The 27,918-nt window shown below is 38.4% G+C and overlaps 2 protein-coding genes and 1 non-coding gene across 3 annotated transcripts; 1 reads left to right on the top strand and 2 right to left on the bottom strand.

Annotated features, from left to right (window-relative positions):
* Positions 1 to 37: 37 nt before the first annotated feature.
* On the top strand, positions 38 to 24,672 carry LOC125075270 (gelsolin-like). Its single transcript, XM_047686984.1, has 19 exons — positions 38 to 126; positions 3,390 to 3,464; positions 4,279 to 4,471; positions 5,295 to 5,410; positions 7,805 to 7,982; positions 9,124 to 9,215; positions 9,752 to 9,865; positions 14,729 to 14,860; positions 15,280 to 15,397; positions 16,026 to 16,146; positions 16,600 to 16,735; positions 17,167 to 17,305; positions 18,029 to 18,123; positions 19,123 to 19,248; positions 20,349 to 20,469; positions 21,014 to 21,162; positions 21,451 to 21,561; positions 22,497 to 22,622; positions 24,507 to 24,672. The coding sequence occupies exons 1-19, from the start codon at positions 64 to 66 to the stop codon at positions 24,558 to 24,560; spliced, it is 2,259 nt and encodes a 752-aa protein (XP_047542940.1). The 5' UTR covers positions 38 to 63; the 3' UTR covers positions 24,561 to 24,672.
* A 290-nt stretch (positions 24,673 to 24,962) lies between these two features.
* On the bottom strand, positions 24,963 to 25,034 carry Trnad-guc. The gene has a single exon. It is a non-coding gene; the product is annotated as a tRNA-Asp (tRNA).
* Positions 25,035 to 25,946: 912 nt separating this feature from the next.
* LOC125075305 (MIP18 family protein galla-2) lies at positions 25,947 to 27,728 on the bottom strand. The gene is made up of 2 exons (XM_047687032.1): positions 27,363 to 27,728; positions 25,947 to 26,216 (listed from the first exon to the last, which is right to left on the bottom strand). The coding sequence occupies exons 1-2, from the start codon at positions 27,637 to 27,639 to the stop codon at positions 26,026 to 26,028; spliced, it is 468 nt and encodes a 155-aa protein (XP_047542988.1). The 5' UTR covers positions 27,640 to 27,728; the 3' UTR covers positions 25,947 to 26,025.
* Between the last annotated feature and the right edge of the window lie 190 nt (positions 27,729 to 27,918).

Raw genomic sequence — 27,918 nt, 5'->3', positions numbered from 1 at the left:
ATACAACGATCATAATACATTTAGTTGTCCAGTGTGACGCACGTCTGTTGAATCACTTCAAGTATGGAACATCCAGCGTTCGAAGATGTTGGACAAGAATCTGGGATTAAAATCTGGACAATTGAAGTAAGTGCATTGAAATTAAATTACACTAAACTAGCGGCCCGCCCCGGTTTTGACTACACAATGTCTTACAACGTTCACAGTTTTTCAGTCATCAGACAATACAAACAGCTATGTCCCTGCGTTTTAAATCTGTAATATCTTCGAAAATATTCATTTAAATTACATGCTGTAAAGGGCCATATTGATCTATATTAAATGAGCAATCTTTTTAAGGTACTTAATTGGATTAATGCTGTATTGCTTCAAATCGCTTCGAAAATAAGCCATAATTTCTCGTAAAAAGTAAAGAATAAAATATGGCTATTCTGGATTATCCCTAAGATAGACCTATCATCTATACCATTGCGGATTTTTTTGAAGACCTTTTTAAGGTGTAGAACATTATTTTGATCTATCTCGTAAGGTTCAACCAGCGATTGCAATGTAAGCGCAAAAAATGTGTTTATTTACGACATCAATTCAAAAACCTTTAAAATTATCATGGTTTCTCTGCTATAGTGTTGATGTTAAATCATTATTACAATTTAAGTCATGACGAATTATCGCGGTATATTTTCGAACAAATTTAAAAACAATAAAATATTCTGGTCTTTAGTTTTAACGTTGACCTCTACTAATTTTCAATTCAAGTCAGTTGCATTTTTTTAACTTGGTACTACCACCAAGAAGGATTAGTATTGTTGTGTTATAGCTTGAAAGGTGAGTGATCCAGGCTCAAGGGACATAGTATATTAGAGCCCAAGTTCAGTGGCGCATTGGAGATGGTTTGTGGATAGCACTTACCATCAGGTGGCTCATTTACCTTACCATTTAATTAAATATTTATAAAATATGTATATAAAAGCGAAATACCTGATTAATAACGAATGAATGAATCAGAAACTATTACACCTACAAACTTGAAATTTGGCTGGTATTTTCCTTACAAAGTGTAGACATCAGCTAAGAACGGATTTTTCGAAACTTCACCCCAAAGGGGGTTAAACGCGTGTTGGAATTTCCTATGAAAGTCCTACTAGTTTCTATTACAGACTTGAAATTTAAAATGCCTGGAAGGATCAGAGGAAATGGTTTTAAATCATCTTGGAAGATTTGAAGTTTATGTTAAATAGTCTTCAAAGTTCAAATACTGTCTCGTCTGTCTGTCCAAACGCAATAAACTTGAAATGTACGATACAAATTTTTATGAATCTTAGGGCGCATTTTCATTGGTCGATAAGGTCCGCATTCGGGGTGCGGGAGATTTCTGTAACGCATGCCATAGGGCCCGCAAAGAGTTTATCGTTTTCACTGGTCGTCAGAGCCCGCATACGGGGTGCGGGTGATTTCTATAACGCATATATAAATATCAATATATTAATGCGGATATCACCCGGACACGTTTAATCGACCGAGTTATCGACCAGTGGATTTCATTGGTTGTTAGCTCGCATGCGGGTACTCCCTGCAATCGGGCTAACTACCGACTTATCGACCAATGAAAATGCGCCTTTAAGGCCGGCATCGGAACTACAAGCATCCCGGTGTTGCAGATGTCCATGGGCGGTGGTAGTCACTTTCCGTCCGGTGCGCCTCCTGCCCGTTTGCCATCTATACCATAAAAAAATAGACTCTCATTCTACGTAACATCATAGCACTGACTTGCTACTCTTGGTCCAGGAACTGATTCTAAATCTCATGTCAGTCTAATATAAATAATTGTTTTTTTTTTGTCAAGAAGTTTTAATTAGCATCCCGAATTTTAGAAGTTGGAAGTTTAAAAGGTAAAGCCGTAACTGTACTTCGATTCTCAGGACCGTTTACGCCTAACACTGGACGAAGCATAAAACGTAAGCGAATCAGCGAGCGACAGCTCTAAGATTACAAAAAGAGCGATTACTTTTAAAACTGATGTAATAAACAAGAATTAAATCACAATTACAATTGCGCTATCATTAGTGCGATCGCTGTACATCAAAAAGATACGTTCATTAATCTTTTATAATATAAAAAAAGATAAATATTTATCGAACTGTGATTCATATTACGAATCCATGCGAACTAATATAGGTATGTATTATTAGAAATCAGAAGCGGTTAAATTTTTTTAAAAAGTACAATTTATTACCTAAAACTAAAATTTATAATTACTTTAACGATTATTTGGAATTAAATGAGACAAATTCTTTCAAAATTAAAACTAATAACAATTTATAAAATATGACAAAACTTAAATTACGACACATGTCTATCTCGCGCGACAGATGCCAACCGAAAAGGGGCGAGGCGCTGGTATTCAGCCGCTTATATAGCAACCGTCTTCATAGCCCCACTCTTAACTTAAGAAATCTCCAACAGTATTTTATATTGGCAAGACTATTATTTTACTTTATGGCATGTGTTGGCTGACGTGTGGTCACCGCTCATAGACAATGGCGCTATAAGAAATATTAACCATACCTTACATCACCAATGCACCACCAACCTTGGGAACTAAGATGTTACGTCCCTTGTGCCTGTAGTTACTGGCTCACTCACCCTTCAAACCGGACAACAATACTGAGTAGCTGATAGCGGTAGAATATCTGATGAGTGGGTGGCACCCACCGAGAGGGGTTGCACGAAGCCCTACCACCAAGTTTATTAATTAATGAGATTAAATTAAAAGTCAAGTTGTAACAGACTGCCATTAAAAACCGACAAGGAACTCAATAGTAACTCTTATTGCTCAATTAAACTAAATATATACCAATGTTATAAACGCGAAAGTAACTTCTTCATACTTAAACCGTTGAATAATCTTCCATGAAATATGGTATAAATTTCTTGGGGTTGATTTCTAAATATACTTTACAATCTTTAGAAGTCAAATGACTTAAGTCAGACAATAATATCAACTGACTGAGTCAAGTCTACATACATTTAATTTCAAGTCCCTTACTTCAAAAACATAGGACTTTCGTACAAACTTCCATCCTCGTTTTATCTCCTTAAGGTTGGAGATTCGTAAAATCCGTTCTTAGCGGATGTCTGCACACTATAAGGAATCTGCGAAATTTCATGTTTGTAGGTGTCATGTCATGTGGTTTCATGGTTTCATGGTGAGTGTGAGTGAGCGGTTTTTCGCTTTTATATATGTATATATATATAAATATTTGTATATATGGGTACTTATAATAATGAATATTCTCTACGGACAAAGTCCTGCAGAGGCTTTGTCCGTAGAGAATATTAAAGCTGATTATCAAAGCTGGTATTATAACACTTAAATTTTGATATTACAGAAATTCGAACCAGTAACGATCGAAGAAGAGCAATATGGCAAATTTTACAATGGAGACTCCTACATCGTGTTAAAGGTAAAATCATCATCCTCCTGCCCTTATCCCAATTTCATTTAGAGTCAGCGCAGCATGTCTTCTTCTTCCATACTTCTCTGTCTGACGTCATTTCACAAGTAAAATTCTTTCTAACCATATCGTCTTTCACACAATCCATCCATCGTTTCTTTGGTCGTCCCCTACCTCTATATCCATCCACGTCCATGCTGCAAACCTTCCTCATAACATGGTCCTCATTTCTCAGCATAAAATTCCCATACCATGTTCGTTCAAACTTCCTCTTATGTACTCATAAAGGTATAATGAAATTTTTGTATATTGGCATCCATATCCACATGTCATGGAGCTCCGTAATCATCACAGACACCGATAAAAAAAAATATTCATGATAATATATTTAAAGAGAGTATAGCTGATAGTATTTTATCTTATTGTACCTAATCCAAAATAATTTCGTATCCGTAACCGTATCTGGAACCGGTAAATCTGAATCCGCTATGGTCCCGCTATCTTCTTCAAATCATCTGTCCATCTAGGCATTCTTAACTACGTTTTCCAAGAAATCATCGACTCCAACGATCCTAATTCTTTCAAGATACATTACCATTCCATTACTACTTTAGCGTCCCACGTTTTCTATATCGACGACTCCAATTCTTCAATGAATAATGTCATGGTCAATGTTATCCTTCAAAGATACTCCGAGCAAAGCTCGCTCCATAGTTCCTTTACTTTGTAGAGTATTCGAATGAATTACTACAGATATAACGATACTATTTTTATTGGGACGAATGTACTGTTTCTTAAATCCCATATCTTTCAATCCCAACAGACATCTGGTGCTGATAACTCAACCCTCTCCCACGATGTACACTTCTGGCTCGGCAACCAGACAACACAAGACAAGAAGGGGGCAGCCGCTATTTTGACGGTAACCCTCGATGATCAACTCGGAGGCAAAGCTGTTCACCATAGAGAAGTACAAGGACATGAGACCAGTCAATTTTTGGGATATTTTCGACCTGGTGAGTAATTTTGCTTTAATTGACCAATTCAAAAAAAAACTATTATATAAACAAAAGCAAGAGATACGCGGTATTATCGTGAAGAAGGTGACTTCTTCTAATCCTTTGGACATACGATTTCATCATCATTCGTTATCTCACCAATCAGGCGCGCCCTTTCTCAATGTACTCTAAAATCAAATCAAAATATTCTTTATTATTTGAAAGTGTATTTACACTCATAAGCACTTTTGAATCGCCATGTTACAAAGTTAATTAAATGAGTAAACCACTCATTCGAAAAGTAGATTCTACCGGGAAGAACCAGCAAGAAACTCTTTTGAGCCTTTTTTAATTCAGAGTTTATGTCAATTCTCAGATCGCTTTTCCTCCGTTGCTCGGTGTTGAAACAAAACCGTAACGGACGTCAAAATAATAATAAACTCTATTAATTAGGTCGATGCAAAAGGATATCGAAATGCGGTGGACGCGATGTGCTCAGGGCGCTGCGGTCAGAGATAAAGTGACTGGGGTTCACTTCGTTAATTTAATTTGAATGACCTCGGTACCGAACGAATGAATGACAGCTCAATAGAATACAGTGTTGCCGTTTCGCAAAATCAATTCCACCCAATTGTCAACTTGACATATTTCGATATCGAGAATTTATTAAATAGCAACACCGAGGCGTAGTTCTTGATCGTGTTAACAGATGCCGTTGCTCGTTCCTCGACATATATATATATATATATATATATATATATATATATATATATATATGCTTTGAAATAAATTCTCTTGCAACAGAAATTTGAATTGATGAATAGTTTAATCATTTTTCCAGCTATAAGGTATTTGGAAGGAGGGAACGAATCGGGATTCAATGAAGTCGAAACTAATGCTGGAGTAGAGAAGAGACTTCTTAAGTTATCCGGGTGCGAAAACATGAGGATTGAAGAGGTAATTGTCTTTAATTATAAAAAAGTATTCTAAAATATTATTACTTGATGGTAGGGCTTTGTGCAAGCCCGTCTGTGTAAGTACCAGCCACTTATCAGATATTCTACCGCCAAACAACAGTACAGTACAGTAAGCCGGTGTAGCTACAGACACAAGGGACCTAACATCTTAGTTCCCAAGGTCGGTGGCGCATTGGTGATGTAAGGAATGGTTAATATTTCTTATAGCGCCATTGTCTATGGGCGGTGGTGATCACTTACCATCAGATGGCCCATTTGCTGCTCCGCCTACCGATATCATAAAAAAAGTACAAAATGATGTTAATGTCCTAACCCCTGGAAGCATTGCACGGTTCAGAATTCTATACAAAAATGTCGGTAAAAATAATGGAAAAAATAGCTGACCTTTAGAAGTAAGTTTCCCAGGTGTACCCATGACACATTGTATATCAATTGACACAATTATATATCCTATGTAGAGTACTTTAAGGGAAAATTAGGATAAATCATAAAACGTTGAGATATATTCATTTTTAAATATGGCAACTAACTTTACTGGTTGTAGATACAAATATAACAGAAACAAAAATAAGTGATATAAGGAATGGTTAATTTTTGCTACAGCGCCGTTGTCTATGGGCGGTGGAGACCACCTACCATCAGGTGGCATATTTGCTGCTCCGCCTACCGATATTATAAAAAATTACAAAATGATTTTAATGTCCTAACCCCTGGAAGCATTGCACGCTTCAGAATTCTATACAAAAATGTCGGTAAAAATAATGGAAAAAATATCTGACCTTTAGAAGTAAGTTTCCCAGGTGTACACATGACACATTGTATATCAATTGACACAATTATATATCCTATGTAGAGTTCTTTTAGGGAAAATCAGGATAAATCATATAACGTTGAGATATATTCATTTTTAAATATGGCAACTAACTTTACTGGTTGTAGATACAAATATAACAGAAACAAAAATAAATTAAAAAACAAATTCAGTCCTCAATGAAATCAAACTTCGATATGTATCTGTGAATCGTCGGTTGAAACGAATATCTTTGCTATGCATCAGACAATTTCTGAAAGAACCTTCTGTCCCTATTCACCCTTTAAAATGATCTTCTATCTTAACCTCACGGACCACGTACGACGAAGCTCTGGTTCACGCTCATGATGGTCTTGTTCGAATTAAAATTGCAAAAAACAAAACACCTGATAATTAATTTAAGTCGTCTTAATTACTCAGGTAACAGTTTTTTTTAAATTTTTGAAAGTTGAAATGGATTTTGCTTTTTTATAGACATTGTAGGCGAATTATTACATTTATTTAGTTTATTTTATTTATTACACTTTACATAAACATAATATAATATTTTATTTAATATTTATTTATGTATTAATATTATAAACATCTTACACATTTCACCAATACATACATACACATTATAATTTATATTAAATAACAAAATATATATAAATAATTAATTCACAAGCATACTCGGGCGAAACCCGTAGTATACGGCGTTCGGATATCATTCTCCGACTACCGACTACTGCGGAACAAGTAGTCACATACTTAGTCGGCTTTAACGTTCGATGCGATTTGCTTTGTTTTCTCATTACTTTATATTTCCTTAGTTCCTAAGTTTTTGTGTTGTGCTATATTTCTATGTGTGACTGTCTATATTCTATTCTGTCTATCTTCTATTGACCTTTTGAACTTTCTTGTGTGTTTTGTGAACTGTGACTAATATACGTGTACTGGACTGTTAGCGTGAGTACTTTTATTTCCTCGTATACGTGTTTACACACATCTACCACAAACTGGTGACCCCGCCGTTCACGCTTATTTAGAAGATGAGTAGCGACAGTGATTCACAAGCTTCGCAAGTGAATACGCGTCCACGCCGCGTTAAGAAGATGGAGCGCGTTGAGTTGGAAAGCACGGATGCTCCTACCCTCACACTTGCTTCTGCACAATTCAGGACACCACCTTTCTGGCCAGAGAAGCCTGCAATATGGTTTGCACAGGTGGAAAGTCAATTTAAATTATTATCGATCACGGATGACGCAACAAAATTTTACCACATTTTGGCGAACTTAGATAGAAATTACGCTGCCGAATTCGAAGATATAATAATTGGTGATTTTACTATAAGAAATATTATTCATGAACTATGATGTTACGTCCCTTGTGCCTGAGATTACACCTGCAACATGTGACTAGTGAAACTCAATGAGTGTATCTAATATTAGTATAAGCTTACTCCGTACTTGCATCGTGGAATAATCCTCGTCATAGATTCCTGTACATGTTACAAAACTTCAAAAAAATACGAAATTCGATGGTCATAAATTATTATTCGTAAAAACGAATAAAACATTTCAGGTGCCCCCAGAAGCTTCGTCGCTGACAAGAGACCACTGTTTCATCCTAGAAGTAGACCACGACATCTTCGTGCTGGTTCCAGAAGGCGCTAAGGCGACACAAAAGAGAAAAATCATCAGCGTTGCCAATAAATTGCGTGATGATTACCACAACGGAAGGGCTACTATTGAAATTATTGGTAATTTTTTTCACTAACACCTTTACTAAATCCATAATAGTGTACTCATTTTTTAAAGGCATCTCACCTGCACGCCTTCAAGTATTGCAGGTGGTCATCGGCAGGGGTAACCATTTTCCATCAAGTTTCGGTACTTCTGAGAGAAGTGATAACTTAAACTGTCCGAAATACGGCTGTAGATTAGAGTGAGAGAGGAGATCGCTGCCGTATGCGTAAGAGAAAGGGAAGCCAGACGGACTGACGCCATAACGCGTTACGTAACGAAGTGGTTTACCCTCCCATAAGAAGTTATCACTTCAGAAATAATACTCATATTGTCATTATTCATTACTAATTATAAAACTGTAAACTTGATCTGTTAAGTCTATATAAAGCCTACTGGATTCATGAAATTTGTTGTGAATCAAAACTGAAAATCGTGGGCTCGCAGCTGAATTTATTCGGCGAAATTTTGATGGAAGATCTCGTGAAGAATCCTAAATTCTGCCACGTTTTTAGTCCATATCCCTCACTATAACAGTCATGGAAGTAGCTCTACCTCCTCCTTAAAAAGAGAAAGTCTTAAGCGGGCCAGCATTGTCACATTTATAGTCTGTTAATTTACTAAACGCATTTGAGCGAATGTTTTTACACTTCAAATTTTATAGTGCAGTTCTACAAATTATGAACAATTAAATCGCTTATTCATAAATATATACTGCCTAGTACAAATTTTGTGAACATTTAAAAACAATTCCTCTATACTAAAGTCCGGCACTACATATTCGAACATTTGGACATATACTTGGTGGTAGGGCTTTGTACAAGCCCGTCTGGGTAGGTACCACCCACTCATCAGATATTCTACCGTAAAATAACAGTACACTGTATTATTGTGTTCCGGTTAGAAGGATGAGTGAGCCAGTGTAATGACAGGCACAAGGGACACAACATCTTAGTTCCCAAGGTTGGTGGCGCATGATGTAAGGAATGATTAATATTTCTTACAGCGCCTTTGTCTATGGGCGGTGGTGACCACTTACCATCAGGTGGCCCATATGCTCGTCCGCCAATCAATGCCATAAAAAAAAATAAAAAAAGACAAAATTTCGAAACGAATTTAACGACGCTAATTTATTTTATCAAACTCCAATAAATTCAGATGAATTCTCGTCCGACGATGACTACGGTCTGTTCTTCGAAGCTCTTGGCTCCGGTTCGAAGGACGAGCTAATCGATGACGAGGACACACAGGTACAAATATAGTTTGATACATCAATTTTAGTAGATAACACTTTTTTAGTATTAATTTTTATTTCAAATAGGCGGACATTTAGATTTTCGCTATTATTACATATTGAAATAAAACTAGTTTTTAACGGATTTAATCGCGTATATTAATTATTTTAACATCCCGACGTTTCGAGCACTTTGCAGTGTTCGTGGTCACGGGCAGACCACGAACACTGCAAAGTGCTCGAAACGTCGGGATGTTAAAATAATTAATATACGGACATTAATTGCAAATTTAACCACAGAGTTAAATAGTGCTTTGATTATTAATAGTAAAAATCTACAACTGTAGGTCTTATTCTGAGAGAAGAAATCACTCAACACGAAATACGAGTGAGAAATGTCAGAATTTGATGATTGATAACATCGAAAATCAAATAGTACTCAATAAATAGGGTGGTAGGGCTTTGTGCAAGCCCCTCTGGGTAGGTACCAGTGCGGTAGAATAGCTCATGAGTACACCAGATATTCTACTATATTTATTTCCATTTTCGCAGACCTTTACACGTACTAGTGCATCAACCGTCTACTTCTACAAAGTGGTTGCGGGTGATGAACTCGAACTTGAAGAATTAAATAAGCCATTCAAACAGAAACAACTTAGCTCTGAGGTAAGAAAAAAAACTTTATTACAATTTTTTATATAAGGGACCGAAATTAATCACGTGGTCTTTTATTTTTAAATACACCTGATATTTTACTACCTTACCCCCTTGTATTAAAATAGAGAACTAAATAGAGAACTATTCAGGAGATAGTATATCGCTCAAATGTGAGGGGAAGCAAGTACACTTCGTATTTTCTCCCTCTTTTAATCCGATGAAAGGCAAATTAGACACGGCGGGAAAGAGACAGGAACAACACCTTCAAGTGCTTTTCGATACATGGGAGAGCATCTTCCAACACCCATACTGCGGACTACTACTGTGAATTTCTCGATAAACGAAACCAAAGCAATAACATAGTTTATAGTGTAAAGATACTTATATTAAAGATAAACTTCAAAACCCAACTCGACCATAAAGAGTTCCAGCTCAAAACCAATAAACAATGAAAGCACCATTTGTACCATTTCTGATTTACTTGTATTTTCAACGCATTTTAATACTAAACTTCACTTGGTGTAGGGCTTTATTCAAACCCATGAAGGTTCCAACCTTTTACCATATATTCTACCACCAAGCAATAATAATAATAAATCTTTATTTATTTTAAAACAGAGCAGTTTAGTTTTATGATTGGCTTGTACAAATTAATCTTATTTCAATCTATTGGGTGTAGTCCACTCCTCGCTGGGTTATATAATAATCTGTAATTAGGAGTAACAGTCCCGTTCCCTTCTTTGAGTGTTTCTTTATCATTGTGTGTGTTTTTTCCGTGCAGTGACGGAGTAAGAATACAATTCACTGCCCCTCTCTCTCCCATGGGTGTCGTAAGAGGCGACTAAGGGACATCTGAGCGACCATCTGCTCATCTGGTGGTAGGATGTCAATCATCCGCCTGGCTTGTTACCACCGTACGCATGGTGAAACACTCGTGAAGTGGCTGCTTGCAGCCGCGTTTCGAGATCAGCCGGCGTACAGCCAGTGCCCGAGCGCGCATTGTCGCGATAAGTGTTGGTCCGGTGGATGTTGCTGTTGAACCAATGCTGGAGGAAAGTATATTGACCCGCCGGTCAGGGAGACCCGTAGAAACGGTTGTTCCGCTGGCCGCCCGTGGCAGAGTACAGGGGCCCAAGCGTTCCTAACCAGCTCGCGAGGCTGCCCCACCAGGCCACGCATAATCCCGGTGTGGACCGTCGTGCCGGTTGGTGACCGGACGGTGGGGTCCCGGCGGCCACTACCGGGAGGGTTCGGGGGCCCTTCCGCCCGGCGGGTCGGTTTATTTTCTCTTCTGGCAACTTATTGGGGAAACACAGCTCCACACTTTGACCGTCCTTATCGTGGCAACGCATCGCTCGCTTCACGTCTCTTCCTCTTTTTTCCCCCTATCCATGACAGTGCATAAAAGAAATGACGGTCGTACAGCGGTGCACACCCCCACCATTCCCACGCTGTTTGAGGTTGAGTTCGTTAACATCCGTGGACTCCACGCTAACCTCAATGCTGTCCACCACCATCTCGAGACAGCACGGCCAGCAATGTTGTTTCTGACGGAGACTCAAATACTCCGTCCTGTCGATACCAGCTACCTTAATTATCCCGGCTACATGCTTGAAGAATCCTTCAAAGCGAAAGCCGGAGTATGCTTGTTCGTCAGGACGGATGTTTGTTGTCACCGTCTGCGCTGCTTGGAGGACCCTTCCTTCTCCCTGTTAGTGGTACGTGTGGACTTGGTTCGTCAGAGTCGGGTCTACGTGTGCCTCTACAGATCCCACAATGGTGACTTGGAGACAAGCCGACTATTTGACCATCTTAGTCGGGTGGCAGATGCTGCGCAAGAGCAGTTTCCTAACGCGGAACTGGTGTTTTTGGGGGACTTTAACGCTCACCATGAATCATGGTTGAAGTCCTCCAAAACTGACCATGCAGGAAGGACTGCCCATGCTTTCGCTCTCACGCATGACTTGACCCAGTTGGTTGATCAGCCCACCAGGATCCCAGACATTGACGGGCAAGCGCCTTCCCTACTGGACCTTCTGCTGACTAGCCACCCGGTGGAATATCAGGTTGAGGTTCGGGCTCCACTTGGTTCTTCGGATCACTGCCTGATATCTACCAAAGTGCCACAGGCCAAGCTGCCGCCACCAACGGTAAGCAAACGTCGCATTTGGCACTATAAGTCGGCAGATTGGGACGGTTTGCGCGATTACTATGCGTCAGTCCCTTGGAAGGAGCGTTGCTTCAGTGAGAATGACCCGACAGCTAGCGCCGCTGCTATTGCTGGTGAGATCCTGTTGGGGATGGAATACTACATTCCTAACTCAGACCTCGCCAGTAAGGGTACGCGTAACCGTTGGTTCACTCGCGAATGTGCCGATGCTGTGTCTTCTAAGCAGGCGGCTTATCGCGCGTGGATCAATGGCTGCGTTAGTGGGGCATCTAACATTGACTCACTGAAAGCAACCTACAATAAAACTTCCAAGTCTTGTAGGAAGGCATACACAAGAGCGGATGCACAGCGCATTGCGCGGTTTGGCCATGACCTTATTTCACAACCTAGAGGCTCCCGTAGCTTCTGGCGTCTGACCAAATCTGTGCAAAGCAATTTCTGTCAACCTTCGCTGCCACCGCTCAGGTATCCGGACGGATCGCTAGCTCACAGTCCGCAGGAGAAAGCTGATCTTCTGGCAAAACTCTTTGCGGATAATTCCGTAATCAATGATTGTAGTGCGCTGCCACCAACAATTCCTTCATGTGGCTACACGATGCCTGACATCAAAATCAGGCAACGTGATGTACGTGCAGAGCTACAATCACTTGATGTGCGGAAAGCTAGCGGTCCCGATGGAATACCAGCCATAGTGCTGATGAAGTGTGCAGCGGAGCTGTCTCCTGTGTTAACGCGCCTGTTCCAGCTGTCTCTTTCTACAGGATGTGTGCCGGATTCTTGGAGAGAAGCTAATGTGCAAGCGGTTCCCAAAAAAGGGGATCGATCTGACCCGGCAAATTATCGGCCAATAGCTATCACCTCAGTTCTTTGTAAGGTGATGGAACGGATCTTAAACAACCAACTGATCCATTACCTAGAAGATCACTGTCTAATTAATGATCGTCAGTACGGGTTTCGACCAAAACGGTCCACAGGTGATCTTCTAGCGTACGTAACACACCTCTGGGGTGAAGCTATCGATAAGCGTGGAGAGTCGTTGGCCGTCAGCCTCGATATCTCCAAGGCTTTCGACAGAGTCTGGCACAGAAGTCTTCTCTCCAAGCTGCCGGCATACGGTCTGCCGGTTCAGCTCTGCACCTGGATTGCTAGCTTCCTACACAAGCGCAGCCTTCGCGTTCTAGTTGATGGTTGCGCTTCAAAATCCCATGTAGTGAATGCTGGAGTCCCCCAGGGGTCTGTGATATCCCCCACGCTCTTTCTTCTGCATATCAATGATATGCTCTCTCTCGGGAACATACATTGCTATGCAGATGACAGTACAGTGCACGGGGGATACCACGGACGCGCAGCGGCTGGACGGGCGGAAACTGAGGAGAGACGGAGGGATCTTGTTGTTGAGCTCGATAGGACGTTAGGACTCATCGCTAAATGGGGCTCTGACAATCTTGTTGAGTTTAACGCCAAGAAAACACAGGTGTGCGCTCTCACAGCGAAAAAGTCACCATTTTCCCCTCCTCCTTCCCTCTGTGGCACCACGCTGGAGATACATAGCAAAGTCGCCATACTGGGAATCGACGTTCGGTGCGACCTCAATCCAAGGGATCACATCGAGGCTGTTATAAAAACAGCCTCACGTAAACTCGGAGTCCTGAACAAGGTGCGGCGTTTTTTCACGCCTGCTCAACTGCTCCTGCTGTATAAAACACAGGTACGGTCCTGCGTTGAATATTGCTCGCACCTCTGGGATGGCTCCGCTAAGTACCTACTGGAGGCCTTGGATCGGTTGCAGCGACGTGCGGTTCGCATTATTGGCGATGTAAAGGTCACCAACACCCTCGAGCCTTTACAATTGCGTCGAGAGATAGCGGCACTCAGCGCTTTCTATCGAATGTGTCACGGCGAGTGCTCAGAGGAACTATTCTCCCTTATTCCTGCTTCCCCTTTCCTTCACAAGTCCACGCGTGCTGGTTCTCGATGTCACCGCCTAACTGTGACATCAATTCCATCGCGTACAAAGAAATTTGGCAACTCTTTTCTTTGTCGCACTTCCAAAACATGGAATTCTTTACCAGCGCACGTATTCCCCTCCTCTTATGACCTGGGTTCCTTCAAGCGAGGCGTGAAGAGGCATCTTGCGGGCCGGCAAGGCGGGGGCGGCTAGAGCAGATCACCTTTCCCAACTGCACTAGCCGTCGTCGCGTTTGGACTCTGCTACCACTTACCATCAGGTGGAGCAGAGTCATTTGCCCTCCCGGGCAATAAAAAAAAAAAAAAAAAAAAAGCATGAAAACGTTATTAATATTTACAAAAATTATACAATCTTATATTCCATAGTTATTTTTCAAGTGTGTGTGCGTGTGTATGTGAGTGGGAGTTTGTGTGGGTGTTTTTTTCTTTAATAATACTACACACACTTACACGCAAGTATTTTTGTGTTGCGGCTTTAAAGGTGAGTAATTCGATGTAACTACAGACACAGGGGTACTTAGTTACCAGGCTTGAAGCCAGATTGATGTAAGGAATGGTTAATATTTCTTACAATACCAATGTCTAAGGGCGATGGTGACCACTTACGACCCAGTCTGTTTACACATTTCATAAGAAAAAGCTTTAACTTCTCGTTACAGAAGATCTATCTCAGAAGTCAGTTTATCTAAATATCACTTGTTACCCTGTGTACAATTTGTTACTTTCACTTTCAGGATGTGTTCATTTTGGACACCCCGTGCTCAGGAATTTACATATGGCTCGGAAATGACGTCGATGAGGATATCAAGAAGAATTACAACGATATCGTGCAGAAATTTTTAGAAGCTAAAGAATACCCTTCCTGGGTAAGTATATTCAAAACAAATATCACTCTAAATTGATATGTGTATGTGGGACCAACTAGTCTCCCTAGGTCCAGCGACGATCACGGCGTGGGGAAAAAAATGCAGAAGGATCGCATATCGCGTATTCTGTGGCGGAGCGGTTCAGCGGAGACGCCTCTTCACGCTCCCACTTCGCGGCCTTCTTTTTCATTGATTAAAACCAACGTTTTCCATACCATAAATGACCATTGCGAGTTCAAACCACAGATTTTTTCATGTGCTTAATTTGTATTTATAATTCATCTCCTACTCGTTAGTCATGGGAAACATCGTGAGGAAACCTGCATGTGTCCACCAACTCAGATCGGAACAGCGTATTGGAATAGCCTCCAAAACTCCTTAAATAGAGATCCAGCCTTAAATTTCTTTGATAATTTTAGATGCACGTGACAAGAGTGATAGAGGGAGCTGAAAGTAGTGCGTTTAAGCAATATTTCCACAACTGGGATTCGGTGACGCCTTCCAGCAGTTCTGTCAGGTCCATCGCTTCTGACATTGGTACGTATTTTATTATTAACTAGCGACCCGGCCCAAATTCGCACGGGTGCAATGCTGATCAGAGCCGTCTCAAGCTATGTTGGGGCCCTTGGGCACCCATGAATATGGGGCCCTTTTGCTAGATATTTTTTGGTTTAATTTGGTAAATTGTTGGTTCTTCGGGGTCCTCTCAGGATGGAGCCCTGGGCACGTGCCCCATGTGCCCTGTGGTAAAGACGGTAATGATGCTGATACTAAATATACTACAGTCTTTATATACAACGTTCACAGTATTTCAGTCTCTCTATCTATAAAAAAAGTAGCGATGTCCCGAATGAACTAAGGTATTACAAATATTCTTATTTGGCCCTCATTTTAAGCTTATCACTGTGTTGTGTGTATACAAGTGTGTGTACACAGTGTGTACACTTGTGTTAGGAGTGGGGACGACAATAGCCCAAGGAGTCAGGATCGATCCTGCCACTTTTGTCATCGCTTGGCGGCCCGTAAACTATACGATATACTAATAAAATATAAATAGTTACTGTACTAGTAATGACCGCGAGGAATGATAGAACGTTTGTATTTCCCCGTTGAATTGGAAATCCGGTCGTCTGGGCGAAAAAATGATTGAATTAATTCATTGCAGAAAGTGGATACTTCTCCGGTGACGCTGACGATTCGGATGCAGTTGCCAAATTTATTGGCAAAAGTGCAGCCGCCAGAAGTTACATGCCAGACCAGGGTGCTGGATCTCTTACCATTTTCAGGTAAGTTTGGACTTTAACTATTATATTCATATATGCAAGTAATTTCAGCTCGATATAGATCTGTACTAGATTATAAATGAGAAAATATCTGTCTATCTTTCTCTCAGTTACTCTTTCGCGTTCAAACCTACCGACATTCTACCGCCAAACAGCAGTACTCAGTATTGTTGTGTTCCGGTTTGAAGGGTGAGTGAACCAGTGTAACAGGCACAAGGGACGTAACATCTTAGTTCCCAAGGTTGGTGGCGCATTATTGATGTAAGGAATGGTTAATATTTCTTACAGCGCCATTGTATATGGGCGGTGGTGACCACTTACCTTCGGGTAGCCTATTAGCTCGTCCGCCTACCGATATCATAAAAAAAGGCGATTTCTGACAGTTGACAGTCCCTCTACTGTAAGCCGCGTATAACAAACTCCTACCAAAAAACTTATAATAAAAATTGTTACCAGAGCCGCAGAGGAAGCAGAAGATATAACAGAGAGTCAAGCTGAAGCACCAAAACTGTACCAAAGCGAGGTGTATGCTGTGAGATATGATTACAAAGACGAAAACGATGAAGACGCCACTGTTGTGTATTTATGGATCGTAAGTTGTATAAAACACTTCTAAATCTAAAGTACTGTAATGGTTACTTGTTAGACTTTGCGCAAGCCCATCTGGGTATACTCTATTCCAACCATAAGAGGAAAAAAGACAAATAAACAACATTTGACAGCAAATTGACGCGATATCATTGGTCGAGAGCTCGATTGATCTATGATATTTAATATTCGGATTCGTAAATAGCGTTTTTAACGTCGACGTAACAGTTCAACGGGCGGCTTTTCAACCCTTTCCCTTCAACCCACGACGCTGCAAAATCACACGGTAAGTTATTTTACCTTACGAAAAAAACTTACAAAATTTCGCCGTGTTACGAATTTGTTAGGGATTTTAGGCTTTATTGACTGGACTATTAGTTTTATTTATTTAATCGAGCGATGCCGGGTTTTTAACTAGTATCAAACATTCCTCAGGGCAAAGACGCTGACGACGAAGCTAAGTTAGCTGGTGTCAAAGCCATTACTGCAATTGAAGAAGAACTGGAGGGGAATGTTACCATGGTGAAGATACCGCAAGGGAAAGAAATAAGACACTTCCTGAACATATTCAAAGGTATACCCTTTAAAAATTTTGTTGAAATTAGACCAATGCAGGTTTCCTCACGATTTCCGCCGAGCACGAGATGAATTATAAACACAAATTAGACACGTGAAATTCCAGTGGTGCTTTTCGCTGCATCAAAATTGCCTTGTATGACTATCTCGTTGGGATAGTGTACAAATAAGGCAAAAGATCCCGAGATTCTGTGTTCAAACTCCAGATCGGGCGGATTAAAATTTATTAGGGGTTTTCTGTCAAAATATCTGTAACCTGAACTCTTACCGGTGTTGAATTTCACGTCCCATTGGTTTATAATGAGAGAATGGAATGTCAAGTTTAATTTTTGTTCTTATTTCTTTTTAATCTGTAATTGTTTATTTTCTTTCAAGTTGTTTATCAAACTTTTGTTTTTTATCTTAAGGAGTGTAGTGTTTTGTTTTTTTTTTTTGTTATTCTGCACTGAATACTGACTTTACAAGAATTTTTTACCAACTTTAACTTAAATCATATTTTGTGAGCATGCCGATGGTGTTTCGAAAATCTATAAATAAAATAGAGCGCACCAGTCTTAGCGCACAAACTTGGGCACTATTATATGTCCTGCGTATTTGCCTAGTAACCCTTATCGTTGCTGTAATCGATCAGGACGAAACCATTATTTGAATTACAAACAAATAAATTGTTTAGATTTTAATGTATTTTTATGTTAATATTTTTAATGGAAATTATTTACAGGCCAACTCATGATACTGTGCGGTGATAAGGATAACGAGTACAAATCAGAAAATTTCAATAAAACATTCGACGACGACAGCGTTCGACTTTTCAGAGTAAGTACCGTTTTGCCCGCGTGACCGAGCCGAAGAGCCGAGATGGCACAGTCGTTAAGTAAAAATCGATTATTTTAATATTACAAACAGACACTCCAATTTTATTATATGTATGGATAGCTCCGTAATGACCCTTTATAATCAAAGACCGGTCTCTCGTTAAAGGAAAAGTGCTTAACTTGTTTGAACGCGCTGCTTAGAGCCAGTTTTTAGAAGACACATCTATTGACTCTATTGGGGGCTATGGCAAACAGTATGCTACTCTCCGATGCCGTTGAACCAATCTACCCTTATATAATATAGAAGATCCGTCACGACTTCGTACAGGGCTTATTCATACAAAGTTACCCCAGTAAGGGCGTCTGGATAAGTGCCACCCACTTCAGATTTTCTACCGCCAAACAGCAGTACTTAGTATTGTTATGTTTCTAAAGATTAGGCAATATAACTACTGGCACAAGAGACAAAACAATCTTGGCTCACAAGGTCAGTGCAATTGCTAATAATGCCTAATATCTATGAACGGTGGTGACTACTTAACATCAAGTGGACCATTTGCCCGCTCGCCTACAGATACTCCAAAAAAGCCCCCTTCTGTCTAGGTCGCGAAAGGAGTAAATTATCCTGAATATCAGTTCATCAGTTATCAGGGTTCAGGGCCGAACCGTAAGTTTATTTTAGGGCCCTGGGCCACCACTACTTAGGGGCCCATCTAAGACTATGCATATCTGAACGTAGAATTAAATTAAATTGATTGAATGGGTTTGATTAATTGAAGGACTCGTAGGGCTGCAAACCATACGATCTATTTAATTTAATAAAGTTATGGATTATTTCGCATTATCCTCTGTTTTTGTCTTTGTCTTGACCTAGTTGGGGCCCCCTTGAATCCATGGGGCCCTGGGCTGAAGTTCAAAAAGCCTTATAGTAGATCCGGCCCTCGAATGAGTTCTGTAACTATCTTTGTAAATATGATTCCATTGTTTTTTTCTATTTCAGGTTGAGGGCACGAAGTTAGGAGGCGACATGCGAGCGACCCAAGTTGAAGAAACTTCAAGTTCCCTCGAAGATGACGACGTATTTATATTGGAGACTGCTGAGCAAGTTTACTTATGGATTGGGAAGGTAAGACCACTCTTATAGGAGGAACGTATCTTCTATTTCAGTATAGATATAATAATAAATATTGAACGGACTAGTTAGCACACGTTCACTTAATTCGTCAGATGTCAGATGTCAAGTAGATCGGAGAGCAATCGGGGTTGTCGTCAAGCAAAGAAAACAATATGTTTGTCAAGCCAACCGATACTACGGAGCGTCTTTATTACACTCAAAGTACATATCAAAATGTAATAACGTAATGGTCGTAACTGAGTCATACGAATTGTGTGACGTCAAGTGTCAAAGAACTTACAGGCACGTGTCCAGCGCTAGCTTGTACAAATATACTTAACAAATACTAGCGACCCGCCCCGGCTTCGCACGGTAGCAATGCTGCATTAGCATTAGCATAGCATTAACAGCCGATAATTTTTCCCACTGCTGAGCTAAAGGCCTCCTCTCGCTCAAAGGGAGAGGAGGCCTTTAGCTTTTCCAATTAAGTACACTCCATCCTTAAATACATTGTGCATTGGATATAGATCAATATGACCCTTTACAGCATGTACTTTAAATGGATATTTTCGAAGATATTACAGATTTAAAACGCAGGGATATAGCGGTTTGTATTGTCTAATGACGAAAAAGTGTGAAAGTTGTAAGACATTCTGTAGTATATTTAGTATCAGCATTGCATCGCGTGCATCTTAACCGATGATTTCGGGTTCAAACCCAGACAAGCACCACTGAATTTTCATGTGCTTAATTTGTGTTTATAATTCATCTCGTACTCGGCGGTGAAGGAAAACATCGTGAGGAAACCTGCATGTGTCTAATTTTAACAAAATCCTGCCACATGTGTATTCCATCAAGCCCCATTGGAGCAAGCGTCGCAGCGTGGTGGAATATGCGTGGTGGAATAAAGAGGAGGCCTTAGCCCAGCACTGGAAAATTTACAGGCTGCTAATGTATGTATGTACGTAATGAGCGTTTTATGATTGGAAGTTTTTTTTTCTAATAAATACTTTCTTCGCAGTCGTACGTGCCTTTGATAAAACATTTATTTAATTTAGATGAACGATGTTAGAATCGAATCACAGACTAAATTAATCAGGATTAATTTTTAGGAGTCAAACGAAAAGGAACAAGAAGCTGCAAAGGGTTTCGTGTCTCTACTGATTGGGGACGAGAAAGAAGTCACTGAAGTGCAAGAGGGAGAGGAACCTGAGGAGTTCTGGGAGTTATTAGGCAAGTTAACCATTACCTTCCTAAAATGTATGTTTCAGCGCGTAACCTTCATTGGCAAATCAAATCAAAATATATTTTATTCAAGTAGGCTTTTACAAGCACTTTTGAATCGTCATTTAACAAACTATTTAAAGAAAAGCTAACATCGGTTCGGAATGTAGATTCTACCGAGAAGAATCCGCAAGAAACTCAGTAGTTACTCTTTTTCAACGTCTAAAAATACAGTCACGTTAGTTAAATACAATTATATATGTATGTTATGTCTCCTGCCTGGAAGTCAACAAGCATTAACTCCACGCTTTTTTATCTTTTAATCTTGTATCGAATAATATGTCTTCTTTACCGATGACTATTTTACAATTGACTTGAATCTATGAAACGGCAAAGTTAAAAACTCTGACCAAAACATTTTCAACATATCGCATTCGTTTCTCAACGAGCACAAGCGCTATCGCTTTGGGAGATCGTTTCGTTTAATGGATCTTTATTATTGATAATTTGGTCTATTGGAAATCGCTGATTCGAATTGTCCCATTTTTTCTAGGTGGTGCCCCTGATGAAAAAGAAGATCCCTCTCGCTGGAAGCTAAACGTCAACCGGCGTGTCACCACACCGCCCACACTTACCGCCGTCACCGTCACCGCCTCTGAAAAGATCAAGTTCGAGGAGCTACCACCTGATTTCAGCCAGACGGTAAGTAAAGCCTAAAGTTTGTCCTTTAGAAATTTGACTTAGATATTCTTTATCAGTGCCATTCGCATTCTTAGGAGAGGGCAACCGGGGCATCTGCCCTGGGGCCACTGTGTACACATAAGAGGAGTCATAAAGTAAAGCTACCACCGGTTCCGAATGTAGATTCTACCAAGAAGAACCGAAAAAAATAACCTAGTTACTCTTTACCAACAGTTGAAATAAAATTGGTGAAGTTTTTGTTGCATAAATTAGGATAATATTTTAACCAAATAACCTATTTTCTTTCAGGACCTTTCTGATGATGGTGCTTATGTCCTTGACAATGGCGAGGAGCTTTACTTGTGGCTGGGCACGAACATCCCTGACCGTGTCAAGGCAGCCAGACTTGACATCATAACTGTAAGTATAGTGATGTTATGCAAACGTTAAATTAAGAAATACTCGATGTTAAGATTTGGTGCAAACATGTCAAAATACCAAATTCAAACATCTTTATCAACGAATCAAATCAAATCAAATTCCTTCATTCAAAATAGAATTATAACTTAATTATTGATTCAAGTCAAGTCAAATTAAACACTAACACCGGTTCGGAAAAGAAAACGCCTGAGAAGAACCGGCGAAAGGAACTCAGCGGGTCTTTTTTGTTAGTTTTATTATTTACAAATATTCAATATGAAAAGAAATAGCCAGAAGATCGTTTCATTTCCACGGTGTGTTATCAACCATAAACTCACTAATTGTATAATAACCTTTCGCACACAAGCGTTCCTAAACATTATTTTTTTTAATTTGGAAACAGAGGCATTTTGAACGCTTTTTGGGATCCTGTTCTAGAACCGTATACATTGCCCCACAAAAGAATTACTGACTCTATGCAGTCGAGTAACAGAAGAAACAAGTTGATTGTGTTTGTTCCTTGTACCAACTTGCATTACACTTTCTTATTGATTGTCAGAATTCCACCATCGGTTTGTAAAGCAACCTCTACCCTGTAAAGAACCGGTAAAAGAAACTCAGCAGGTTTTTTTTGGTAAAATATTCGTGATTAGGTACAATAAAAAAAAAATTTTTCGAAACTGTTTGGAGTCGATCGTTTTATTCCCAAAGCTTATAAATTAAATCATTAATTTTATAACAATATTCAGCACACAACATTCTTTAACGGTTTTTTACACATGCAGATATCCTCACGATGTTCCTTCACCGAATACGAGATGAATTATAAACACAAGTTAAGCACATGAATATCCAGCGGTGCCTGCTCCTACTACTTGACCATCTCTGCTCTTAATAATAAATAATAGTGTAAAAATTATAAAACAATTTCACAGAAATACATAGAAGACGATGGTTTAGAGCGCACCGTTGATTCCGCCATTGTTGTCACTCTGAAACAAGGGAAGGAGCCCTCGACATTCAAGAAAATGTTCCCGAGCTGGGAGGACGATCTGTGGGAGGTAATTGTCTTTGTACAGAATTTAATGACCTTTAAATACTTTTTATGAGTTCATTTTTAATTCGACATTAGGGATAAATAGGTTTTTTTTTTTAATAGTGATATTAATATCATTTATGATTATTTAATTGTAATAAAACAAAATTTCGTATAAATTTTAATCTATATATATAATAAAATTGGACTCTGTTTGTATTATTAAAACCGGTCTGAAACTTCTGGACCGATTTTGACGGTACTTTCACTGGCAGAAAGCTGATGTAATGAGTAACTTAGGCTACAACAAAAACTTATTTGATAAATTCAAACGCGCACAAAGTCGCGGGCACAGCTAGTGTTTTTAATAAAAATACGTCGTTTATAAAAAGTGACAATTCAATTCAATTCTTAGTTTAATGGCTTTTAGTTGTGCCACAGGGCACAGATTATTTCGCCAATGTCACGTAGGATGGAGAAGACACGAATGAGATTGATCGGTATGGTTGAGATAACAAACTCAATTAAATTTTAAAGCCAAATATAGTAGTAGTAATTTCCTTGTTAATCCGTAACCTAGAACAACACAAGCATTAAGGGTTAGTAATAGAAACTAAACTAAACTATATATAATAAGATATATCACCTAATTGGACTATTCACAACTTAATTTTATTACATTTAATATATTTACACAAAAAAGAACAAAATGGACTAAACACAAACGTCAACAAACATTCAACATTTATAGGACGAGGAAAATTATTAATGTCTAAATAAACTGTCAAAACTTGTCAACGTCAAAAAAACAACAATAGTTTTTCTTTGAGTACACACACACTACACTCCGTACAAGATAGCTTCATCTTTTTGACAGATGTAAATTTTTCTGATCGACATAACTTTGCAATGACGAACATATTATTTTCTTAAATAAATGATTTTAAAAATTGTAAGAATATTTAAAAAAATATATATAATACAAAAGTTCCTAAAGATTCGAGCGTTATTCGAAAATTTTAAGACTTTTTCTATCATATATTGCTTCGAAGTAAAATTGAACTGTAAATAATAGACGCTTGTTCAATGTTACATCGGTCGGACGGTAGGGACGCGAATAACAGGCAGTAACTGCTACAAATATCGATTACAAAAAACCTTATTAAAGATCATTGTTAAGTTATTGTTACGAACAGGGGTCCTTTTGGTTGGGGCCTCTTTAGCTGGTATAAGTCTTTCTAGAAAAATAAGTAAAAAAAGAAATGAATTCTAATTTGAATTACGCATTCCATCGTTCCATCGACTGTTATATATGTTATATTTTGTTTCTCATCACTAGCGCGTCTGTCAAAAAGATCAAGCTAACTTAAACAGGGTATAGTAAAGTATGACGTTCGGCGAGTGTTAGGCGTAACTGTCACACACCAAGATAAAAAAGTTAGCTCGTTTTAGTTCGAAGTAGGAATAAAAATAAACAATCATCTATATTGTGCACTACTAAGAGTTTATGATTAATATATCTTTATTTATAATACAACACTATTACACTAAACTACTTATATCCACTAAAATTTCAGTTCCAAAATTCCGATAACAGTTTCGTCGACATAAAAATCCATAGTAAATATCGTAGATCAATCAACCTCTCGACCAATGATATCGCGTCAATTTGGTGTCAAATTTTGTTTATTTGGCTTTTCTCCTCTTATGATGGACTACGAATACAGATAAATAATTACTTAAACATACTTCAATGTCTATGAGCAATGTTGGCAAATTTACGAGACCGCTATCTTGTTCCACGAAAATATTAATTTATCTCTATTCCATAAATACGTTTCGTCTTCTATAATATATAAATCTTTACGTAGATATTATATATATTTAAATCATTTTTTTTTTTTTTCAGAACCAAACTTCTTACGACGACATCAAGAACGAAACAAAAGCTAATAATTCTTAATAAAAAAACAACCTGTCACTTTCTCTACTGACACGTAGCATCCACGCCAGACAAGGACAAAACATTTGTTATTTATATGTTTATTAAAATTGTGTAATAAAAATGCAATTGATAACCGAAGATTTATTCTTATTTTTAAACATGTCATATAAAAAAGTATTTAGAAACTGATTTGTTATTTCTTAATTAATCTTTTGTGTGACTTCGAGTATCATATATAATCATATTATACGGAATAAAAATAAAAGATCCCATTTTAATTTAAAGTAGTTGTAACTACACATAAGCAGATACCTGATACACACACAAACATTGAAATGATTTATAATACAACTTTTTAGACCTAAAAAATAAAGACGCGTAATATAAATCAAAAATAGCTACTTATTGTTAAAAAGTAAACTCCACGGCGGGGAATCGAACCCCGGTCTCCCGCGTGACAGGCGGGGATACTTACCACTATACTACCGAGGATTATGATTGTGATGGTAAATTTATTCACTGTTTACAGAATTAGGATTCGAATATTCGAATAAAGAAATGTAAATTTTATGAAAAGCTAATGTCTCCACGGCGGGGATACTCACCACTATACTATCGAGGATATATGACATAATAATTGACACATCTGTAGCCTTTTCGAACCGAAGGAAATATACAAACCTTAGATTTACATATATGTATATCGGCTAGGTTTCCGACATAGTTTGTTAAAATAATAAATAAAAACACTTTCTAATGAACTTTATGCAGCGTGGTAACGATTCAACATGTGCACTAGTGTTGCATATCGATACAATATCGATAGTTAAGGTGTTAGAGATAGTATCGATAGTCTATCGATAGTATTGTCACGTGTCAAAACTGTCGATAGACTATCAATAGTATCGATAGCTCCCCATGAGCAATACTATCGATAGTATTACTTTTAACATAAACTATCGATAGCCCAAAACTATCGATACTATCGATAGTATTGCTCTACTATCGATATCCTGAATAGTTTTCGAGGTCAACTATCGATAGTTCTGCAACGCTGATGTGGACCGATCGAGCGCAGGCCAGAGAGTGCCCCTAGTTTGGAGGAGTGAAGGAGCTGGGGGCGCCGAGGCACGTGATTGGTCCGTCAGTCTGTACTTGTCGTCGATTGGACACTCACTTGTCACTCGGCTATCGTTATTCGGCCGAACTCAAGATTCATGCCGGCTATTATTAATATTAACTAAACGAGACTAAAATCGTAATGTTTTTTTTTTTTTTAATTATATTGGTGCAAAAGTATATCTACTGAGTTCCTTGCCGATAGTTCTCGGTATAATCTACTTTCCAGATCGATGGTAGCTTTACATTTCTTGAAACTGTCTGCCTTCTCGAATAAGGAATATATTTATTTTTATTTATATACTTTACTTATATATCTGTGATACAAACGGTATCAACTTCTTATATTAATTACAGAATATCATCAAGAACTAGCAATACATTGGTTTATAATCTGGACTAAGTTACTATTCTCCAGAGCAGCGGCAATCCTCTCCTTGTCTGCTAACTGCTTGTTCACAGCGTGCTCCGACATATGAGTACCTTCAGAAATTTCCACTGTCACTTTGAATCGGCTTGGCAGGGCTCGTAATAACTGCACTCGGATTGACAGACCTGGAAATTGATAAATAAAATATATTTGCAGATTTATACAATAAAAATTTTATTTGCTTATAGGGCTGTATACAATCCCATCTATGTAGGTACCACCCACAACATTACAAACATTAACAGCCTGTAAATTTCCCACTGCTGGGTTAAGGGCTCCTTTCCCTTTGAGGAGAAGGTTTGGAGCATTATCCACCACGCTGCTCCAATGCGGGATGGTGGAATACACATGTGCCAGAATTTCGTTGATATTGGACACATGCAGGTTTCCTCACAATGTTTCTCTTCACTGCCGAGCAGAAGATGAATTATAAACACAAATTAAGCACATGAAAATTCAGTGGTGCTTGCCTGGGTTTGGACTCGTAATCATGGGTTCAGTGGCACGCGCTCTAACCACTGGGCCATCTCATCTCTTAACAATCATTATTAATCATGTTAATCCTGATTATCCATAAATAATAACAATCATTATTTATGGATAATCAGGATTAATACTAATGCATTACTTTAATTATTCCAAGGTACTGTTCGGTTTTTGTTTTATTAAAATCTGTTGCAGTTAACAAAAATTATGACAAATTAATATATTTATTTACGTATATAAAAATGATGATAAGATGTTTATCTGTTATCATTAACATTTATATACACTAAACACTTCATATAGACATGTAAACATATATATATATATATGAAGTGTTTGATATATAATATATATACAGGACAGGAAATATCATAAGTGTCCTTCGATAGATTCGACGCTACCTGGTAATAACACCACAATCACATTAAAATAAAATTCAACACAAGGCACACCATACAACATGTGAACATGCAATATAATAATTAACAGAATCAACTTTAAAGTGGTCACATAAGATTTATAAGACCTCACATGTCATCATGGAGAAGCAGCGTTGACATTATATCCTCTCCGAAAATGGCTTACTATAAACTTTTATAATATAATATTTCAATTTAGGTGGTAAGAAATAATGACTTGATTTGAAAAAAAAGCTACAATATTCCTGCTTGCTGTATGGTATAAATTATATTTATATTATAGTATTTTCTTTATTAATTACACCCGTGCGAGGCTATGGTGGGTCGCTGGTACAAATAAATTTAAATATATATTAGTTAAATTACCAATAAGAGTAGCCATGCTACAATGTGGTATCGTTGGTGTAAAGTAAACTCGAACTAAATTTTGTTTATTATCTATAAATACATTCTGTTGTTCCACCACACGTAGTTCTTCAAGAGTCAGTGGGTGTTCGGGATCGTTGATATTACGTATAAGGTCGAAAATTTCACGCTCATCAATATCATCCAAGACGTCTTCATCAAGTTCCGTTGACGTGATTTCCCTTTCTGAACCCTTCTCGTATACGTTAGGGTTCACGTTATCGGCGGTTTTTGTCATTTTTATTTTATCAAAACAAGGTTATGTAGAAATATTAACAGCCAATGCGATGTTTATAAAAATATAATGACGGAAAACGAGATCATATGTTTATTGTCATTGTATGATTGTCAGAATTAATTCTAACATAACAATCGTTCTAAAATGTATATAAATTTAATTTAACAAATTTCTAGCTTTTAAAATATAAATAATCACTATAATAATACACGTCTTTATCTATATTTTCAGTAAATAGCACATGTAATTTTAATTACTGACTACTAAAAAGTTGAGCAA

Source organism: Vanessa atalanta, chromosome 30 (genome assembly GCF_905147765.1).
Source record: "Vanessa atalanta chromosome 30, ilVanAtal1.2, whole genome shotgun sequence".
NCBI classification, from domain to species: domain Eukaryota; kingdom Metazoa; phylum Arthropoda; class Insecta; order Lepidoptera; family Nymphalidae; genus Vanessa; species Vanessa atalanta.
The sequence above is the reverse complement of the archived record's forward strand: the minus strand, read 5'-3'. Positions and strand labels throughout refer to the sequence as shown.

Bases quoted from the DNA above. Each gene is read 5' to 3' on its own strand.
- LOC125075270 (XM_047686984.1), top strand. From the start codon at position 64: ATGGAACATCCAGCGTTCGAAGATGTTGGACAAGAATCTGGGATTAAA. The intron at 19,249-20,348 runs GTAAGACCACTC...ATTAATTTTTAG, and splicing joins TTTACTTATGGATTGGGAAG to GAGTCAAACGAAAAGGAACA. The intron at 21,562-22,496 runs GTAAGTATAGTG...ACAATTTCACAG, and splicing joins CCAGACTTGACATCATAACT to AAATACATAGAAGACGATGG.
- LOC125075305 (XM_047687032.1), bottom strand. From the start codon at position 27,639: ATGACAAAAACCGCCGATAACGTGAACCCTAACGTATACGAGAAGGGT. The intron at 26,217-27,362 runs GTAATTTAACTA...ATCAATTTCCAG, and splicing joins TAGCATGGCTACTCTTATTG to GTCTGTCAATCCGAGTGCAG.